This window comes from Colletotrichum tamarilloi (genome assembly GCF_030869305.1).
Source record: "Colletotrichum tamarilloi strain Tom-12 chromosome Unknown Scaffold_17.1, whole genome shotgun sequence".
Lineage (NCBI taxonomy): Eukaryota > Fungi > Ascomycota > Sordariomycetes > Glomerellales > Glomerellaceae > Colletotrichum > Colletotrichum tamarilloi.
The window spans coordinates 216,977-237,377 of NW_026849400.1; the positions used below are offsets into that span (position 1 = coordinate 216,977).

At 53.4% G+C, this 20,401-nt stretch overlaps 7 protein-coding genes across 7 annotated transcripts; 4 read left to right on the forward strand and 3 right to left on the reverse strand.

Moving 5' to 3' along the window:
- Positions 1–220: 220 nt before the first annotated feature.
- CTAM01_06238 (uncharacterized protein) lies at positions 221–601 on the forward strand (the record flags this gene model as incomplete). The annotated part of the gene is made up of 1 exon (XM_060522265.1): positions 221–601. The coding sequence occupies one exon, from the start codon at positions 221–223 to the stop codon at positions 599–601; it is 381 nt and encodes a 126-aa protein (XP_060382993.1).
- Positions 602–2,955: 2,354 nt separating this feature from the next.
- CTAM01_06239 (uncharacterized protein) lies at positions 2,956–3,986 on the forward strand (the record flags this gene model as incomplete). Its single annotated transcript, XM_060522266.1, has 4 exons — positions 2,956–3,071; positions 3,210–3,337; positions 3,513–3,579; positions 3,779–3,986. The coding sequence occupies 4 exons, from the start codon at positions 2,956–2,958 to the stop codon at positions 3,984–3,986; spliced, it is 519 nt and encodes a 172-aa protein (XP_060382994.1).
- Positions 3,987–10,492: 6,506 nt separating this feature from the next.
- On the reverse strand, positions 10,493–12,202 carry CTAM01_06240 (F-box domain-containing protein; the record flags this gene model as incomplete). Its single annotated transcript, XM_060522267.1, has 3 exons — positions 10,493–11,720; positions 11,778–12,031; positions 12,113–12,202. The coding sequence occupies 3 exons, from the start codon at positions 12,200–12,202 to the stop codon at positions 10,493–10,495; spliced, it is 1,572 nt and encodes a 523-aa protein (XP_060382995.1).
- Positions 12,203–12,717: 515 nt separating this feature from the next.
- On the forward strand, positions 12,718–12,936 carry CTAM01_06241 (uncharacterized protein; the record flags this gene model as incomplete). Its single annotated transcript, XM_060522268.1, has 1 exon — positions 12,718–12,936. The coding sequence occupies one exon, from the start codon at positions 12,718–12,720 to the stop codon at positions 12,934–12,936; it is 219 nt and encodes a 72-aa protein (XP_060382996.1).
- A 2,009-nt stretch (positions 12,937–14,945) lies between these two features.
- CTAM01_06242 (uncharacterized protein) lies at positions 14,946–15,322 on the reverse strand (the record flags this gene model as incomplete). The annotated part of the gene is made up of 2 exons (XM_060522269.1): positions 14,946–15,145; positions 15,196–15,322. 2 exons carry the CDS (start codon positions 15,320–15,322, stop codon positions 14,946–14,948), a joined length of 327 nt encoding a protein of 108 aa, XP_060382997.1.
- Positions 15,323–18,547: 3,225 nt separating this feature from the next.
- Positions 18,548–19,030, forward strand: CTAM01_06243 (uncharacterized protein; the record flags this gene model as incomplete). Its single annotated transcript, XM_060522270.1, has 1 exon — positions 18,548–19,030. A coding segment is annotated over one exon (483 nt), but the record flags the coding sequence as incomplete, so codon positions are not given.
- Positions 19,031–19,635: 605 nt separating this feature from the next.
- On the reverse strand, positions 19,636–20,376 carry CTAM01_06244 (uncharacterized protein; the record flags this gene model as incomplete). The annotated part of the gene is made up of 1 exon (XM_060522271.1): positions 19,636–20,376. One exon carries the CDS (start codon positions 20,374–20,376, stop codon positions 19,636–19,638), a length of 741 nt encoding a protein of 246 aa, XP_060382999.1.
- Positions 20,377–20,401: the final 25 nt, after the last annotated feature.

Sequence of the window (20,401 nt, forward strand, 5' to 3'; positions counted from 1 at the left end):
TTTTAGTACCCATTGTCCGACACGCCACACATGCTGGAGTGTTATATTTTTCATGTCAAAACCGCTGCGTACCTTGTTTTTTTTTTTCATTTTATCGTATCTTTACTAGTATCCCAAACGTTGAGAGAGTATTACGAAGGCGAAATCGCGCAAGCGATGCAAAGGAACCGGGCGGCAAAGATATCACACAATAACCTCATCATTTTTATCTACATCCCACATGAATCGGATGCGTTTTATTATTTTCCCTCCCCACCCCCCGTCATGTCATGTTGTGTTTTTCGTTCTGCAGAAGTCAGAAGTTGGCAGCACCGCGAGGGCTACAAAAAATTCCGAGGTTATTTTTTTCTACTACTACTTCATTCCAACGATTCTCTCTACTCATGATTGTCATGTTCTCTCTCTCACACATAGCAACACACCCACACAACCCGACAAGGTGTGGTGTGCGGTTTGGAAAGAAAGTAATGAAACAGAAAAACACACTTTTAAGAAGCCAAGCGTAGCATTGCCACTATTGTCACCATTGTCTGTGGTTATTTCCTATTTCTCGCTTGTCAGAGGTCTTACAAGCCAAAAAGAACAAAGCAAGGAAGAATGAGTTTTGTGCCAAAGCTTCAACGTTGTTTGCTGAAGATGTTTTTGACTCTTTGCTGTCGTTACTCGCCTGTCTCCAAGTCCGTAATCCCGAGGGAACATAAAAATAATGTGTCCCACCCCCCATCTATATGTGACACGTCATATTGATCCGACGGTTGAAAAGGGCTAAAGGTAAGGGAAAGGAAAGGCCGCAGAGGCGACTAAGGCTTTGAAGGGAGAGAAGCACGGACAGATCTTCCGCTTTAGCAGGACATAATAAGGAAGTCGAGACCAGTAGTTTCCCCGTCCTTTAATATCAGATTAAAGCTTCTTCTAATATCGATAAACGTGCGTTCGCGCGCTTGGTGGAGGGGAAGGGAGGGGGGGGGGATGGGGGGAAGCTTTGTTTTTTCAGCACTGATGTTTTTTTTTATGATTGGTGACGGGAACCTACCTACCTAAAGCAGGGAGGGGAGAAGAGAAGGGTAAGGGGAAAATGGGAACGGGGGAAGAGGGAAAGAAGATGAGGAGCCACCACCGCTTGTTGCCGCGGCCGCCGGTGCCGCCGCCGAGTTTACCTTTGCGGCACGGTACTTTCCCCCCTCTTCCACTTCCACTTCGACCTCCAATGACCCCCTCACTTAGACTCACGAGTAAGAAAAGAAGAAGAAAAAGAAAGGAGAAAGGAAAATATGTTGTTTGCTGTACGCATACAGAAAGAGTCCTGGGGCCGGACCGCCGATGCTGTCTAACTCGGGGACCTAGCCTGCCTTTGCCTGCGTCCTTTCCTACAACCAAGCCTCAGTCTATCCTCCTACTCCGCAGAACCCCAGGCACACGGGGAACAGCGGCATCAAGCATGGGGAGAGGGGGGGGGGGGGGGGAGGGAAAGGCAACCGTTTCGGCCGCCCGTCCGCGGCGCGTTCCTTAGGTTTTTTTTTTTTTGTTATTGCGGGAAGGGATAAAACCAAACGTAAGTGTTCAATGGTCAAAGTAGGTTTCCACTTCATGGGGACGCGGCGGCCGGCGGCAATGGCACGGCACGTAACGAACGGGTTTGTTGGTGGTTGGGTTTGGTCCAAAAGTGTATAGTAAACTGGCGGCGACGCTGTTGGGGACTTTTCGGGTTCCGGAAAGGCATTTGCCAGATGGAGGGGCCAGAGTAAAAGTGGTAGAACTGCCGGTGTGTGAGGTGTGAAATTATTCATTCCTCTTAGTTTGAGGTTCTAAGTAAGGTAGCTTGGTCCATGGTATGCCGGTCTTTCTTTCTTTTCCATTTTCTTTATTGTGTTGGCTCTCTTTCTCCTCGTCAGCTATTTTTATGAGCAATACTGTTTTCCAAGAGCTTGGTCGTGAGTTTTTGAGTATGGGCGGCTTGGTATCACCCCTCAAAGCTCAAGCGTCCGGCAGAGAAGGAGAAAAGAGTCAACGTCACCGCGGACAAGTACCCAAAAAAAAAAAAAAAAAGTCCAGAAATAACAAACAAACTAAAGACATCTTCGCTTGTTGTTTTCCATGGTTTCTTCTTCTTGTTCTTTGTTCTTTACGTCTGCGCCTGGGCTGGTGTCTTTCGGTACTTGGGAAAACGAACCAACACAAAGGGGGATGGATCCTAACCAACCAACCTAAACTGCCCCCTCGGGCCCCCCCATCTGCGCCCCCCTTCTCCCCTCAGGAACAAAGGAAGAAGAACAAAGAGTAGCCTGTCAGGGAGAATCACGAGGGAAGAAAACAGTTTTCCAACAAGGACGGAACTTGAGGAGGAGGAAACGAGAGCTTCAATACAACAGCACAATAGAAGCAAAGGACTTTTTTTTTCCTCTCCAGATCTGCAATGTTCAAATTTTACTCTGGGGGGTCCACTAAACCTGAAAGACACGATTGTTCGTTCCCACATGGCGTCTCTATCGATATGTCTCCCGTGTCTGGTCACTGGTGTCTGTATGGGTGGTTTGTATGGCGTGTGCGGTGCGGGAGGAGGCGAAGAGGGGAGGAGGGGAGGGGCAGCCAGCCAGCCTGCCAGTCCAGAGGAGAGAAGCAGAAGAAGAACAGGCGCCGTTCGAGGCGAACCGGGTTCAAGCTAGTTACATTTCGGGGGCCAGTGGACGAGGTGGACGAGTGGACGAGAGAGAAACTTCGAGTTCCTCTTTGACAGGCCCCTCGTTGCCGCCAATCCATTTGTCGAGAGGGAAGAGCTTTCGGGGACCCTTGGCGCTAGTCCCGGGTCTCCTCTCTTGTGCTCTCTCTCTCTCTCTCCTCGCCGCTTCACCTCAGTTCTCTCCTCTTACTCGACGAGTCGCCTGCCTTTTTTTTTTTCCCCGCGCGGCGGCGGGCCAAAACGAACGAGAGAAAGAGAGAAGGGGAAGGGATGAGCCCATGATTGGTGTCCGGGCTTCGGTTGGCCCCTCTCCGCAATCAACGCTCATGGGGACCTTGGATTGGGTTGATCCTGGTTACACAAACCTGCGCGCGAGCGAGAGCCAAAGGGGGTGGTGTATACACGCCTGTCTCTCAGGCAGGGGAGGGGCAAGGAGAATGCCGTTCGCCATTATCGAGCACTGTGGTCCGAGGAACCGACTAGGTACACTCGAGTCACACACAATACAATACACACGCCATCCTTGACATAGGCATCCAAACCACGACACCAAAACAGAGCCAGAATCGGAAGATGACTCGACGAGGTTGAAGGAATATGGAAAATTCACTCGTGACGACGAGACAAACCAAGCGGAAGCCGCGAGCGTGCATAACACACGTACACTCACGCGTCTGCCTCGTTGCACCGTCGCCGAGAAGGAACGGTACATAGGGCAGGCAGGATTCGAACCGGTCAAGAGAGCAGACGGCCGCTTACGGCGGTACCCATGGACTAGGCGTTGTCTGGGGTTTGTATGGCAGCTAATTACTCACATGAAGTCTGTGCTTGATAGATGCAGGCCAGGCGAGGTCGGAGCTCAGCAATGAGATGTCAGACTCCAAGTGTCTTTGCGTCCGTTGGTAAGCGTGTAAGTGTGTGTCCGAGCCTTTGCAGCTTTTGCAGCTTTTGCAGCCTCTTCCCAACGGCGAGCCCCAAGAGTACATGATGCCGATTCTTTGCAGCAACGCTAGGGATTTTGGGCCGTCGGGCTTGCGCGACATTGGGCGGAGGAGGAGGCGGAGAGAGTGCGCGGCGACCCAATGTACTAACGCAAGACAGGGAACATACCACCATTGATGAGGTCCCTGAATGCCTCGTAGCCCAGATAGGTGCCTTGGCTCAAGATCCAAGTTCCTTGCCCGGGCGGCCAGTAGGCCGGTTGGCGGAGAAAGGAGTTGCCTGCCTGCCTTCTAACAGTAGGCACCGGCCGTTGATGGGGCCGAGGGGTAGACGGGGCACGGTGAACAAGCCAGCTGAAGGGAGATAAGCCGCCGGCAAGAGAGATGAGGTGGGCTCGTCGGTGTCATGTCCCTCCTTGTTACGTGAAATTCATACACTTTCTGGCCCGCGACCCCTGCGGGACTCTTGTACCTCGCACTCTGACGGACTGCGAAAAGAGAACACCTCTTGTCCTGGAGGATATGGAGTCCGCAAACACATAGTTGGATCGACATAAAGACACTCCTGGTAGCTAAGCGCATGGCCTTCGTTTGCGTGGAGAAGAGGAGATAGATGGAGGGCCAGGGGGGGCTGAGAAGTACCAAGCAGACTATTGGCGCAGCGTTGCAAAATTATACTTGCAAAGAGGGATGAGGACTCGATGCTCAGAGGCCTAGGCTCTGTACAAGCGTTCATGGCGTTGGACCTGTGATGTGATGAATGCTAATTTTCAGCAGCCCACACCCGTTGTCCTAGGTAGATTTCAACGGAAGAGAAGGGAGTGGCTTGCCGAGCGCTGTCAAGACAAAGGCAAAAAACAGGCTAGAGAAGGCTTCGTAGGTAGTAGAGCGCCCGTCGGCCGACCACCAGGCTCCTGGGACACTCGGGAGGGATGGCGGCGGTGACGATGGGCCAAGCGGCTGGCTAGCGAGGTTCAAAATGAGAAAGAGGCTAGAGTTGAGTTCGATCGAGACACCCTATCTGACGGTACGGAGCGGGCTGGAGGAGATGGCCTGATTTGGCGAGGGCCCAGCACTAGTATTCATAGATCATGGTGTTCAGTGGCTCTGCTTGATCCGGAGAAAAGGGGGCTGATCTTGGCGATGTGAGGAGTGAAATATACGGTGTGCAATGTCCAAGACGACAGGGGAAGTAGCGAGAGAGGAGCGGAGAAGGTATGGAAGTAGTAGGATGCAGAGGCATAGGGAGTGGGATATTGCGGTTGCGCACACCGACATGGAGGAGGGGCAGGGAGGGGGAACCGAAAGAGAAGTGATGGATCTGATCGTTTTCACTGGCAAGTACCTATACCTTAGAGGAGGCGGAAGATACCAAGCGACAGCCAGCGGTGACGGTCCGGGACCACCGAAGGAGAAAAAGAGGGGGAAATGTCCCTATTCACAAACAGAGACGATGGGCGGGTCAGGGGGCGTGGACGCTGCAAGTTCGTCTGGCCTTGAGATGCTCGGATAGACCTTTGGGTTACATCCTGACGTGCAGCAATCTTGCAGGGCGACTGTCCATCCGGAAGCATCAAGGTACGTCCGTCCAAGCCCTGCCTGGATCGCCGAGTTCGAAAAGGTCGAGATGCAGTATGCCCTGACCGTAAACACAACGGGGTGTGATATAAACTGCTGTCCTAGTCCATCATTCCCAATTCTCTGGTTTGGTTTGAGGGCTTGTGTGAGGCGGTTCGGAAAATGTCACATGGTCTCAGAGTCATGCGGCCGTCAGCGCCTCCATCCATGGATGGGTTTTGCATATGCCGTTGACCGTATACAGACTGATATTCCGGGACAAGCCGGCGATCTGACATGCGTCGCGCTGATCCAGGGACTGTGCGGCTTCGTACAGTCAAACTGAACACGGTGAGGGTGTCGACTGTAGGAAAACCTGGGGAGCCCGAGACAGAGATGAGAGTAAGAATGGGAGGAAGAGGAGATACGAATGCGGAGGTCAGACGGTGTACCAGAAAAGATGACGGCAGGACAGGAACGTGGGAAGGGGGCGTGAGGGGAGAGTGGTTAGGACACGGCGTGCTGACCGAAAACGGCGACGCTTCTGCGTACCTGACTTTGTCCGATTTTCCAGCCCGTCCTTCCCGTGCTGCGCAAAGGTAAGATGTACATTGAGGCTTTCCCGAACCGGCTGAATGGCGTGTCGTTGTGGAAAGTACGAACGTTTGAGGCGCGCCGGATCAAGAACGAAACAGACGAACGGCCGCGGAGGAAGGCGGGAGAGCAAGGACTACCGAGGAATGGGAAAGCTGGTAATAGTACGACAGCTCTAAGGTAGGAGCAGGTCAATGTGCTGGCTGGGAACGGAAAGTCAACTGCGCTGAGCTCGTGGTGCTGCTTCTTTCTATCGGTTTATGCGACGAGAAACAAACCTTGGTGCTCGGCTCTTGACAAGTATTATTTTCAAGCTTTTCTCCAATGTGCAGGCAGCCCATTGTACGCTCCCGATTTCGCCTGTCCTTTTCTGGTAGCAGAATGGTCATTATTCAATTATTCCTAGTGTTGTTTTCGTCTCCTGGTATCGTCTGGAGTGGAGTGTGGTGTTGTTTCCAACTCGACCTATCCCTGACATCAACATGACGTTGGTATTCAAACGCGTCAAGGCCCCTTTCCAAGGCGAGCTTCCGTCCTGCACGAATCTTGGTCAGCGTAGTTCGAGCAGAAGCCTTCGAATGTTGGTGGACACCGACATACTTCAATGGTCAGTCAAACATTCCTCAAGTCTTGTACAACAAAAGCCCGGCAAGAAGGTCCTGCTTCGTTCCTTGATCCCGTCTCATCAGCTCCCGAGTCTCCAATCAGGTTCCAAATAAGCAACAGGTTTATAGAGAGACAGCTGACGGTGCTGACAGTTGAGACATGTCTGATGTTGCTACACGCGTGTCTCTGCATCTATCTGTATCGACCGGGAAGCATACCCGCACGTATATACGAACTGAATCACATCGACGCCTATCCAGCACCGACGGGACGTTTGTGCAGCTGCAAACAGGCGGAAAGAAGAGACAAGCAGCCACAATGTCTCTCCCTCCCCATCGATCTACCCCATCGCCGTTAGCCCTTTCTGACCTCCTCCCTTGAATGCCTCTCGTCAGGTTGCCAGGGAACGTTTGCCGATCCCAATTGATCTCCAGTCATTGTTTGTCATTCCTATCGAAACGTCAAATTCTTGTTCACTGTTCGACAAAACCTCATTCTATCCTTCGACAAAAGCGAATCGAGAATATGACGAAAAGTAGACCCATACCTACTACCGAGCTTCTGCGCCTACAGCATCCCCGAGACCAAACATGATGGTGGGCAGCTCTAGGAAGCTATCAGGGAACACAACTCTAGGGCGAACATTCCAGAGAGAGAGACCTGCTAATTACCATCAGGCTGTCAACCGTCTCAAGCCAGCTGAGGGAGCCGGAGCACCCTGCTGACTAGGTCAGCCATCCGAGTCTTGCGAAACCTTCCTGCCGTTCCGCGACCCGACCTGCCGGGCCCTAACAATCCGAGGAATGACGCTCGGCCAATACTTGAAGAACCCTCGGGGAACTATCGAGTTGTCATGGCCACATACATTCCATGCCATCTGCGCAGCGTGTGGAGAAGCAAGAAGATTCGGGACGGCCCAGATCCGCGCTCAGCCAGCCCAAGGCATTACCAGGCTCGCCAATCCAGTTACGGTCTTGACAGGTCTTCAGTCTTGAACTAAAAGTGCTGGAACTGTAGAGAACAAAAGGGAACATCTCCGACCATACAGGTAATCGAGTTGAGACTTTGCCGTGGAAGAGCCTCGAGATTCATTGTTCACCCCTCTGCATCCACCTTTTTCGTCATACGACTCAGGGTTAGGGTTGCTTGTACTGACAGCGAAAACAGAGTTCTCGGCCAGCAAAGCCTTGCACGAAATCGCACGGTGGAGACTATGCAGGCATCTTATCCGCAGGATCATTCGCGCTGGAATACACTCCAGAGGGCTAAGCGAGGGCGGCGCGGCTGGAACATGTCTTACAAGTCATTTTGGTGTGCCCCTGGCGGAAGCTAGTCCACCACTCGACCAGATTCCCGGGAATCATGTCTCGTTCCTCTACACGGACGGCCCGGTGGCGTGCGTACCTCGCACTCAAACACCCCCTCTAGATGTAAGACACAGAGACGATTTCAGCCAGCCACAGGAAACTTCCGGCCTTGGCTGATTTTACAATGGCACGCGATGTCTCGCCATATATGATTTCGGAAAGCGATAGCCATGTTTGACCATCAATCTGTCACGGGACCAGGTAGCTTCACACGGTGTGGAGCCATGGCCTCGCAAGTTACAAGGCTTTCGAACGATCACTCTCTGATGACAATACTTTCAGTACAGGATCTCGATCGACGGATGGCAGGCACCCGAGAGAGAGAGAGTGAGAAACTGAGATTCGAGCAAGCGAGTGCTTGCGTTTGCACAGGGAACTCTTTCGCGGTTCTAACGCAGCCTTGGCGGACTGGAAAAAAGCATCCACCTTGGGGATATTTGGTGGCTTCTCTGCTGGATATGGTCAAACCACGACGTTCCTCTTTGGTAATCTTGGCCAGACACATTCTGCAGAGCTACGACCGACATATCTGAAGGAGACTTTTTGGCATGCTATGCCTAGACTATCAAGTGTGCTGTTTTCGTTCATGGTCAATTAGCCAACCTCTCGACATCCATAGGCAAGTTTGTCTTCCGAATGTTTGATATCACATTTCTACACGTTTCAACCCTCATTTACAACTGCAAGTAGCATCACTCAAAAGAGGCTACGATAAATGCCCCAGTGTCAGTAGCAATTCCTTCCCTTCTCGGCTAAACACTACGACGCGCAAATCGGCTGCTTGATATCAGCCTCTCAGGAGCCGTGGTGCAAAGGAACGAGCTCAAGTGCCGATAGTAGCTAAGCAGGACTATTTGGGAGACGCCCGGTACCCAGTTCGGGACGCTCTGGTGCTCTATCCGCGGAACATGGCTTCAGGCCCTTCGAGACATAAATGTGTTAACATTTTCCTGGTTTCGGACTTCTGGTACCAAAGCTTGAGAGCCACGAGATCTTAGATCAGCCCCAAGTTAACTATACATGAATCACTTTGATCGAACAGAGGTACTACAGGCATATGAACGTCCGTACGAGCTCGCCCACCCCTCGTCAGGGTAGTTATATACCTGGCAGCAAATTGCGTTTTACCCGCAACACATTTAGTTACATTACCACCATATCAACCACCACAGCGTCAGGGAGCGAAGATGAAATGCACAGTACACGTCTTCGAGACTCGTAGAATCTACTGGAACATTAAAATCTACTCGTTCTTTTTTTCTGCCCACGTCTCCTCTCGCGCACCTCCACCTCTCGGTGTGAGCAAGGTGTGAAGCAAGGTGAGGTCACGATCTTGCATCTCTCACCGAGGTGAAGAAAGAGAGGGTCTGTGCTTCGGTAAGAGATAGAGTTCACCTGACAGGCCCATTCGGTGTGATGCTACTGCGAAAGTTGCGGGGAAAACGGAGCGGAACGGGGGAGGGCCGGGGTGGGGAGGACCTTCCCGACCCTCCCGCAAACCCCCCCTGGCGCACCCGAAAGGAGCGTGTAATCTCGGGTTTGTCCGTGCCTAGATTTGGCCAAGAGGTCCGGGGTGGGGATGAGTAATTGGAGATGTTCCCGACTCTTAGGTTTGGTTCGAATCATCTAATTGAGGTTATGCATCACGCGATTGATGTGATCCCATATCCGTCGGTTCATGTCCGCCGGGTCGTTATTCCAGGGTATCTTGAACCATCTCTGTATCGCTTCGGGGACCCTTCGTCTAGCGTCTAGACCACGATTCCATGGTCCAACGAATATCCTGACACCAGACCATTCGAGATGAAATCATTCCGAACCAAGAGGTGACGATGCCTCTCTCAGCACTCTCTCACCAAAACCGCGATAATCTACCACTACTACTTACTGCCTTACTTCGGAATCCTCTATGCCCCCCCCCCCCCCCCCCCCCCCCCCCCCCCCCCCCCCCCCCCCCCCCCCCCCCCACCCCCCCCCCCCCACCCCCCCCTCCTCCCCCCCCCCCCCCCCACCCTCCCCCCCCCCCCCCTTCCACCCCCCCCTCCCCCCCCCCCCCCCCCTTCACGATCGCAAACAACCGCATTCACAAATGTCCGTCCAGTCCTCACGTACGGATCCTTACTCTTTCAACGACTCACCTCACCTCACTCAGAACCCCGCTCCTGGCCAACGCGGGTTCACCTAGCTGCCCCGTGCTTCACGAAGGCCAAGTCGCGAACGATACCCGATTGGAGATGGGATTACTATTCCTGGGGCGGGGATGGAAAGGAGATTGGGGCACTCGGGGAGGGGTTCCTGACACGTCACGGGTGATGAACTCTGTTACCCGACTGTGGTTCGGCTGAGCGGTGCGTTCTACGTCTGCGTTCTGGATACCCGATCCAGGGCTTCAAGTACGCACGCACGTATGCGCCCACGTCCCCGTTTTGGAGCCATGGCGAATTGCATTAAACACTGCGGCAGAGACGTGCAAGAGCTGCAGGAACATGCACTCGTGATGCGATGAGTAGATAGGCCAGAGGTGCATGGTCATGAACATCGTTGGTATCATTAAGATTAGAGTGCTGACGTCGCCAGTCTCCTCCATCTATATGCTAGTGCCTCCCAGTAGTTTTTCTGCCTTCCTGCTGTAGTCTTTTTGTCCCTCCTGGTATCTCATGCGAATCTCTCTCTCTCGCTCTCTTTCTGTATGTTTTTTTTTGCTCTCGTTCCTCGCTCCACGAACGTAGGCCGTACCTTTCTCGGCCTTATTAGTCGTAATCGGTATCCATGTTCGGCGTCGGAGGATCGGGCGTTGGTGTTGCTGAGCGGCCTTCGATGCTCATTTCTTCTCGATATGCCATTTGACCGTTGTCGGCTCTCTCTAGCACAAAACACCGCTCGGCGTACACACCGTTTTCATTTTGACGGCGCCAGGCAGCGCTGAAGCGACGGACCATGACCTTGCGCCATCCGCCTACATTAATTGTGATTTGCTTCCAGGGCACGTCGGGCGTCGCGAGCTGCTTCTCTCGTAGCAGAAACTGGAAAGTGCGTAAGGCCGCATCGTAGTCGCGGTCCATTCCCGGGTGAACAACCTCGAGCGCGTGGAGAACGGTCTGGACGTGTAGTGTGATAGTTTGAAGGCTGCGGAAGCTGCATAGGGCGCGGAGGAACTCGGTCGGGTCGCACATGGCCACGTCCATGTCCAGCTCCAGCGTGTGCACGTGTGGGAGACCTTGCGCCAAAATAGCGATATCCTCACCCCAGAGCGTTGGGCACCGTCGGTCCTCCTCTCCAAAGCCCATGTGATCACGGAATTTGAGCACTTGGAGGGATTCGCCATGTCTCAAAATGCCATCCAGTGGGAACAGACGGGTGTGGCACGTCACATTGAGGGTCTGCAAAGCCCTAATGTGATTAGCCACCAGTAAGTATAAACCGCCCGTTGCTTCCTCTCGTTTATCAACTAGGTGGGCGCTGAAGTCTTCGCAGTGTAGATGTCGCAAGCCTGCCAAGTCGGGGAAATCCACAGTCGACAGGAAGTTGAAGACGGGCACGTACTTCAGATCGAGCGATTCGAGCTGAGAAAAGTCCCAATGGGCGCGGGTGTCCTCCTTCGAATGGTTCCAGTCGTATGACTTGAGAGCCAAGTCTTTCAGCGGGGGTATGCGCTCTCCTTGGGCGAACTTGAAGTTCGTCCCCTGCCCACGGTCTTCGTAGTGAAATGTCTCCAGGCGGCGGGAGAGCAGGAGCAGCTGTTTTAGGGAATTCAATCGTGTCGTGAGCGGCGGGGCGGGGCTCGCAAGCTTGAGCGAGACAAGAAGGTCTGTGGGAATCGCTCGGACGTAGGTGTCTCGTAGTTGTCCCTCGAATTCTCGCAGGGGCAAGTCCTCGACGAACAGTTTCGTGCCATTAAATCGTGTCTGCTGGGGGTTGAGCACGTCTGACGGAAGCCAGAGTCGTCCTGATCGGAATTCAGCATCGACATAGTGCCATCTGCGAGTATCGTCAGCAAATCACTTCCAAAAGCTGTGAAGACCACTGTCAGCATACCGCACAGTCTTTAGCCTTTGGACCCTGTCCAGCACCCGCCGAATGCCGTCAGGGTCTAGGTCGCTCCGTGTGACGACGTGGTTCGTGTAGGACGACACATTGCGCAAGAGATTAGGATACCGCGATTCGGCGTCTGGAGCAACAATACGCTCGTTGAGGCAAATCGTACGGTAGGTGACGGGAGTTGCGATGGCCTCAAAGCGCCTGGACAAGCACCGCGCAGCAGCAAGGGCGCGCTCGTCTATCTCTCGGAGCTGGAAAATCTTGGTAAGCAATTGCGGGATAGGAGGAGCAGCGTAGCCATTGAAGCATTGTCAACCGCTCAAAAAACCTACCTGCTCGAAAATGAGAGCCAGCAGCTCGGAGCTGAGGTCATTCAGAGACCATTTCTGTGGCGCTGCACGGAGGGAGGATGCGGTAGCCATTCGCCGACATGTGGCGCTTCCACATGTAGGAGCAGGAGAGAGTCAGGGGAGGGGAGAGGTATCGAGGAAAGGTAGCAGGTGAAGAGACCTCGTGGCTGGCACAGAGGGGGGAAGTAAGGGTCTTATCAACGGTTCCATCAAATTCGAAGGTGTTGTTCTGTTGAAGAGAGCTAGGATGGTCCGAAGTCATGATCCGCCAGTTGACAGACGGGGCTAATCTGTTTGCGGACAATGTCACGAGCGGGTACAGTTAGATGACCCAAGTAAGCCAGCAGCAGCTAGCTAGCCGTGTGGCGACTGCGGGACGGAAGCGACTAGAGGAACGCCGACAACGAGGAGCAGATGGCGTAGTGAAGATGAGGAGGTACCGGTGGAGGAGAGTGGTCGGATCGAGGGCCGGGATGGGCTGGATGGGGATATGATGGGGTCAACGGGGGCCCATCTACATTAACTCGCAGAAGCCGTCTGCAAGAAGAAGACAAGGTGAGGTGCAGAAGGATGCTTGCTGGGTACGTATGTACGCATGTGTATATGTATGTGTATGGGTATCCGTATGTGCGTGTATGGGGCTGATGTGTCGAGGTGTACGTACGGTACAACGCAATGTACCTTGGATCGAAATAGTATGGGGGAAGGAAACCCACGAGAATGGAGTCGCAATATTGGCCCGACGCGGACCGGCCAACTCAGATATGATGATGACAGCAGGGCAAGGCAAGGCAAGGGTTAAGTGAGACAAGACTAGTAGCCCCCGGACTTAAAAAAAAAAAACAGATTGGGAATGGCCAGAAAAGAACAAAAATAAGAATAAAATACGCCCAGGCGATATGATTAGACAGGATGAGGCCAAGGGAACGGGAAGAAGAGCAGATGAGGGATGGGGAACTTGGAAGGACAGACCATCTGCAGAGAGGAAGGGTGGAGGGAAGAGACTTTTCAAGGCTAACATTCGGCACGACAAAACTGGACGGGTCAGGTTTGGAAAGGAAAGCTGAGACAGGCCAGCCATTGTATCAACTACCATCCGTAACAGCTCCAGCTGACTGAGGAAAGCAGAGAGACAAGCTGGAAAGAGAAGACTCGCGCGAGTACCTGGCACACACCTCACACCTCACACCCACACTCACAGAGCTACCTCTTGGAGACACTTGCGTGTGTCAAACCGCGAAGGCGAGGGCAAGGTACTTGCTGCGATTACTAGCAGCAGAGTAGCGAGGAGAGAGCAGGTAAGGATTGGGTAGTCAGTCAGTCAGTCAGTCCTGAGGCACCGGGCAGAAAGAAGACTGAGTGGATAATACATAGTAGAACATGTTTCAATTCAGTTGATCCGCCCAGAGACGAGGGCCCCTTGTACCTTGGGTACACCGTAGGAGGGCAGGGGAGAGATATGAACGACATGACAATGGAGAAAGGGGCAGGTAACTTGTAAGGAAGGACTCGGAGGTGGCCGTGAAGGTCAGAGAAGGAGGAGACGGAGATGGATCATGGGACCGGGGTGAGGAGGGGGCTTGAATAGTGGAATGGAGCTAGCAGAAACTCGAGAAGGTACAAGTTGCATGTCTTGTCTGAGAAAAAAGCTGTCACGGCGTTCGTTTGGTTTGTGAGAGAAGAGTTGAAGACAGGACAGGTGTAAGGAGCGAGGCACGAGGTGAGGTGAGAAGCGTGAGGAAAGGGACTTGGATGGGATGAGGAGAAAGAGGAGGTCAAGGGACGTTTCGCAAGAATGTCCCAAAAGGGAAACGCAGGTTCAAGTAACATGGGAGGATCCCAGCAGGGTCTAGAAGAGGGCCCCCTGGTCAATGCGGGGGTTGAAGTAAACCGAAGATCGCTGCCGTCTATATGCATGTGCCTCTATGTATGTGTGCATGTATGATGTAAGTGCATATGCTGCGAGAAACGTGCCTTCTTCCACTTCACCCTGACTTCCTTCCTCACTTCGAATTCTGCAGTCATCCCATACATCGCGCCCATTTTCACCCGCCGTCGTGGCGGCAGATAAGGAACCACACAACTCTGACATAATTGTGAACAAGCGTATACCTTACCTTACCGAGAACCGTACGAGATAATATCCGTCCACAGCACCACCGGCGGGACCACACACGGGTCTTCCCACTCCACTTCGCTCCTCTAACCCGAAAGGCACCGCTTCCCTGTCGTTGGGACTGTCGTCTCCTCCCGTCTCTCGTCAAGACAAGAAATCTTCCGCTTTTTCCCTCCGGATGGAACCACGATCCCAGATGCAGGAAAGTACCGCTCCCCCACCACTTAGGTTCCCAGCATAATGGAACCCGGTTTGCCGTTTGATGGACGTGGATCAAGCCAGACAGTACGGATACACTATGGAATATACTACAGGCACACAGTCACATACCTTGAGCCTGGCTGACTCTCGCCCTCGTGCGGAAGATGAATCCCAACTTTTTTTTTCTCTTTAGACAATGTTACGCTGCCGCGCCTAACCATCCCATCATCATTTCCCACGGTCCCGGTGGATTGGCAAGCGATGGAACTTACCGTTCGGAGCACATGGATGATGAAGAAACACATCATGGCTAGCTGCACTGAACCTTCTCCAACTACTTGAACAATATCCTCTTTTCCTTCATCCCCAACCACCCAGCTGTCATGGCTTCGGATGACGCGAAATGAGATCAGCTTGACAGTTGCCGAAAGACGCTGCTGCGTTGCAGTTCCAGAGACGACGCCCGGCTGCTTTCACCACCTGTCCCTATCTTTATTTTTAGGCAGGCCAGGAGACTTCCAACCGCGCATGCGACTCTCCTCCGGGGCATGAGAAAAGTTCAAATTTTGTCGAGATAACCGGCCGTTGTCGGCGGTTCGCAGCCTGTCGCCGTTTTATTCGGATCCCACCGGCAAGGTCAGACTCGTTCTCGGCTCTCTGTACGAAAACCTCACGAATAGGCCTGTATCGGCGGCTTTCTGGGCATGAAAATCGATGGTATGTCATGCCAGCGAGCAGAGCTTGTTACTTACTCGAGTCAACCTCATCCACACACTTGCTGCACCTGTCAACCAGCTCATAATCCAATCGCGAACCGCGCCGGAACGGACGTGCAGCTGGGTGCGGGAGACAGACTTGGCGCCGAAGCAAACCATGCAGGGGCTCACCACAAGCTTCAATCTCAGGATCCAATCGGTTGCGAAAGACGACGATAAACAAAGCTGACTTTAGGCTCAGAATGCCCATGTCAAGTCAACGGTCTCAACCCTCTTCAGACCTTCACATTGACGACTGAAGGTGACCCTTTGAACTGTGACGCTCAGATTCCCGCCGTCAAGCTAGGAGCCCCTGTTCGACAACTTCCGTGCACCCTGCGACTCTCGGCCCGCAAAGTCGTTTGGGATTGGGATGAGACTGGCTTGGAAAGGATTGGAGACTGGTTGGAGAACTGGCTGGAGAGCTGGGAACTCGGACTGAACGTCTCCTAGTGCTCCACACAACTCTGACGAACCAACCGGGAGACCCATAAACCAGAGGGGACTCTGTAATCGGCAATATTCCATTATCCGGGCTGCTGGCCAGCAAATGGATGCGATTTGCTCGTCTGGTTTTCCATCCAACTCCCTGTCCGCGTCCGTTGTCGAACAGGGACCCCCGGATCTGCTGCGCTGCACTGAATCCGGCACGCTCAGATTCTGTGCTTGAAATTTTCTTTTTCTTGTTCGATTTGTTTCTCGCCTACCTGAGGGTCACCGCTTCGATTCTGCACCGTTGCTGCGCATTCGATGCGTCGATGCGGCGCGACTCCCTAGATAAAATACACAACAAGAATGTCACCAGCAACCGGTACGGATACTACGCTATCCACATCAGCTTCGAACACGGTCCTTTACGCACGTACAACATGATGCAAATTGAGGGGCGTACAGGACGGGACGTGATGTGTGCATGCGCCGTTCAAACAGCAAACCATCGATATCCACGTCACAAGAGGGCAGATGTCAGAATATGCCGCGTCAAGTCTCTTACTGTGGTATGCTACGAGGGCATAGATAGTGGCGCCTGGCTGCACTGCAGGGCATCGCTGCGTGCCGCACTATTCATGTGCGGATAAATGTACATACATATGCATGCATATGTTGACGAGCGAACCGCATTGGGCTCGAGTCGCGACGTCGGTACCAAGGAAACGTTGACCGGCCGCATTCGACATGCATGGCGGCAGCGGCTCCCATGTCGTTTAGGTGAATTAGTGCCGCCACCAGCCCAACCACACACCAACCCAGACCTGCCAAAAGGTGAGCAATTGCTTCCTGCATACCACTAGTACAATTCCATGGGAAACTTGGGAAGGAATACATGATCAGTCACTTACGCTTGCCATCTAGCCAACGAGCCGGTGAATCAATCACACTCAAAACTGGAAACTGTCGTCGCCTGCGCCTGTCATTGCACTCGATAGTGAGACCATCGAGTACCTGCAACTGCCCTACCTGCACTGATCAGCAATGCCGTTCCGGCCCGCGGCTGGTCATATCGTATTGTCTCGTACCATTGGTTTTCCATCCATCCTTCACGACCCGCCTCCAATAAGGAACCACAGACAGCCCGACCTTCGATGTCCGTCGGTACCGGATGACATTGACAGTTCACATATCCACGTCCATCATTCCAACATTCCAAAATTCAAACCCTCTTCTCTCGGCGGCAAACCATGGCTGGTGGCCTTAATTCCCGAACATAGTTGCGAACTCTAATTCCGGCCCGCCTACAACGATATGAAGTGGGCTTGTCAATGTCACCCACTCTCAGACTCCCCAGTCCGAGAGACTCGCTGCGATTCAACGTGTCGTTCTTCCAGAACGAACAGGACGCCTTCCCTGGTCGACGCACATAGGCTAAAGCCCGTGGACGGTGGGCGACTACACTAGCTCAGGCTGGAGGAGCGGTCGATCTCTGTTCCATCAGCCGCATCGTCTGATCTCCGCCCAAAGATTCCAGAGATGCGAGTGGTCCGTCGAACCCTTGTACAGTTCCCTGCACAGCCCGCACTAGGTTTTTCCCACGTTGCATCCTGGCCTACCAGCCCTTGACGACTTTCTTCACCAATCCTCTCATTCACCAACCGCCTCTATGGAGACTCTGCTAGGTCTTTCCTCCTTGCTTTCACCACGTCTTTGAATAAGCTAACACAGACGCGTCTACTTATCAATGATTAGTTTCCTCAGGCAAACTTCTATCCATCGAAACATCGAACCCGCTTTCCCGCAGACGCACATACCAGGCATGGTCATGATTGCCATGGTGGACTTGATTCAGGACGACCACCCGCGGCGTCGTGATCGAGCACGTAGGCCGCTCCTCCTAAGTCCTGCGTTCCGCATCCTACGTTTGGCTCTTGGCAGCCGCTGGCCCAAGCGGGGTGGAAAGGCGTTGAACTCCATCAGGCCAGCTCGCCGTCTGCTATGCCTCCCAGTCAACATCGTCGATGCTTCTCTTTGATAGGGCGTCGTTGAAACAAGGCTGGCGCGGGAGGGTTCCGAGCACTTCCCCTTAGATGGTAGCACTACCAATGTTCAGACCAGGTCGACCTGGGATGGTCTAACGCTCTAAGGGAACGCGGTCGCCTTGAGGCGATGAAGCTATGGGACGTTAGGTAAGGAAAGGGGCCTGCACTGACCTTACAAGAGCTTCATATGCCGAGACGGGTCATGTTTGCAGCACGTCCCGTCGTCTCCAGGCGTTTCCCGCCTAGCCTTGCCCTAAAACGCCGCCATTGGTTCTCAGGAAGGGAGCCGATTGCCGATACTTGGTCAGATCAGACAGTGCTTGCGGCTTGCAGGTGAGGGGTTGTGGCTTCAAGCGCTTCAAGCGTTGCGATTGGATTGGGAGGCACTCTTCCCAGCATTTGTGCCCGTCTGCAGCTGTGCTAGTGCGTTGCGGCTCGAGGGAAACGCCTTTCTGGGCGCACGCTAGCCAACGAGCACATTTGCAGGTGGCCTTGGTGTTGGGTATGTGAGGGCACGAACGGCCGTAATCCCCATATTCGCCATCCACTTCATGCTTCGTTCTGAGAACAGGCCGCGTCGCCCAATTTTGGATGTGCCAGGCATACCTCATGCAGCAGACCGGCCTCGAACAGCTCAAGCCCGAGCCAGCGAAGCAAGACGCTCAGCTCAGCATGATGCTGTGGCACATTCAGGGCTTTCGAATCACTCGGTTCTTTCTATTTTCAAATTGCGAGACTGTCATCTGATACGCCCCCTTCGTCGACTGACCGGGCGCCGCAGAAAGAGGGGATTTTGACAGTTCGCTCGTCAACGTTGCAGTCTGATAGACCATTCCGTCCAAAGGTTACGCCTTTGAAGTATTGGGGAGAAAGTTATTCTGTCGTGTTCCATACCCGAGACAAGGGTACCAGTCGCTCGTCGGTTGTTGCCGTCCAACCCGGGGCCAGCAAAGCTCCTAAGAAGCAAAGCAGAGTTTTGTGTGGTTTCTCCCCTGCTCCTCCCTTCTCCTACTTGTCTCCTAGAAGGGAGACGAGCAGAATCCCAAATGTTACGCTGGCTTGCCCATTTCGTCCAAGTGGTTGGCTGTGGCAGTGGCTGTCAAGAGAGATGCAAGATCTCGCGATATATGGCATATACACTATCCGATTCGCTCGATGCTTTTACTCCGGGCAACGCGCCGAGACAGCCGGATACCACCGCCGACCAACCGCCGCTTGGTTTCCGAAGATGGTGGTGTGCGTGTATGTGTGTCGTGGTTGCAGCCCTTCTTCTTCCCCGGCTTCTGAGGGCTGGCTAGTAATACGATTTGTCACGCGGAAAGGCCAATATCCTCCGTGTGTCCCGTATCCTTGAGGACGCTATCCCGTACTATGGTTGATACGACCGCTCACCCCCGGGGGCGCGAGGGGCGAGAGCCGATAAATCCGGTGAAGTGTATGTGTGTGTATGTGTGCCGGCCGGCCGTCAGCCAACGGAGGGCAGGGCTTGGGGGTTGCCCTTCGAGACGGTTTGCTTCCGTTTTCACCGTTTGGTAGATTGGAGGGGATTTGAAGAGCAGTGCCTGCTGTTGACAATCTGGGCCTTTCAGTGGTCTTTTGAGATTTGTGAACGGGCAAAAGGATCGTTGTATGTTTGGGGCTGGGACAACGAGAATTTTTTTCACACTGCCTACTCAAGACATTTTCTTTCGCTCTCCCAGCACATACGACCATACCCATTGGAAAACTCGGGATCCCGTCCGCTCTCCCATAGATAAGCCAATGAGGGCCGGATTAGTAGTTGGGTCGGTGACGACCAGCGAATACCTGGTGTTGTATGTTTTTGCCTTTTCGTCATGTTAATTGACTTTGGTTACCATCCTTGTTTTCTTTTCGCTTGTCTTCTTTCAAACGTGCCCGTGGCTGGTTGCTCATCTCCCGTGTACGTCTTTTTGTTGCAAGTCTCAGGTTGCCTCAAGACTAGATGAAGGCGTATTCCTGCATGGGCAGGTCCATTATTTGCCACATTCCCTTCACCTTATCCAACACTCTGTACGAAGTTGGGTCGGCAGATTCCGTGTTTGAGGCTATTCCCAGATCACCAGCGTCGGGTGTAGAGGGTGAGTGCTCAGGTTCCTTCCCCTTGCCGCCTACCATAAAATCATGAGTGTCAGATTTAACAGGCTTCTGTTCAGATTCCTTTCCTTTGCCGCCGATTATGAGTTGCTCTTCATCGACAGCGGCGCTCTGCTTCCCATGGCTCTCTGACTTGGCCTTCTCCACCAGTTCAACCACCCAGCAGATACTCATACTTCTGATATCAGGACGAGGCAGCACTTCCCAGTCTGAGTTGAAGACGGGAGCAACGAGGCATGGTCCATCCACGTCGAAGATCGATATGAGCTGCTGCGTCCGAGCTTGCTCTGCCTCTGCCGTGAAGAGGTCTCGCTTGAGAGCTTCTGCGAACCAAGCCAGACTGGACGGGACGATCCTGGTTTCGTGATCCTCGAGGGCGTCGAATTTCCCTTCGAGGCCAGAACTGTAGAGCGTTGCCAGGAATCGTCGCTGGATTTGCCGTTGGATAATGTTGTCTGGAAGTTCGCCATCATTCTGCCGACTTGGGCCTTCCCCTGGATCGCGGCTCGGCCTAGGATCCACTCCCACCAGCGGGACATTGGAAGCGCAATTATACCTGGCGACGAAGAGGACGCCCTCATGCATGATCTGGTCCACGATCCAGGCTTGA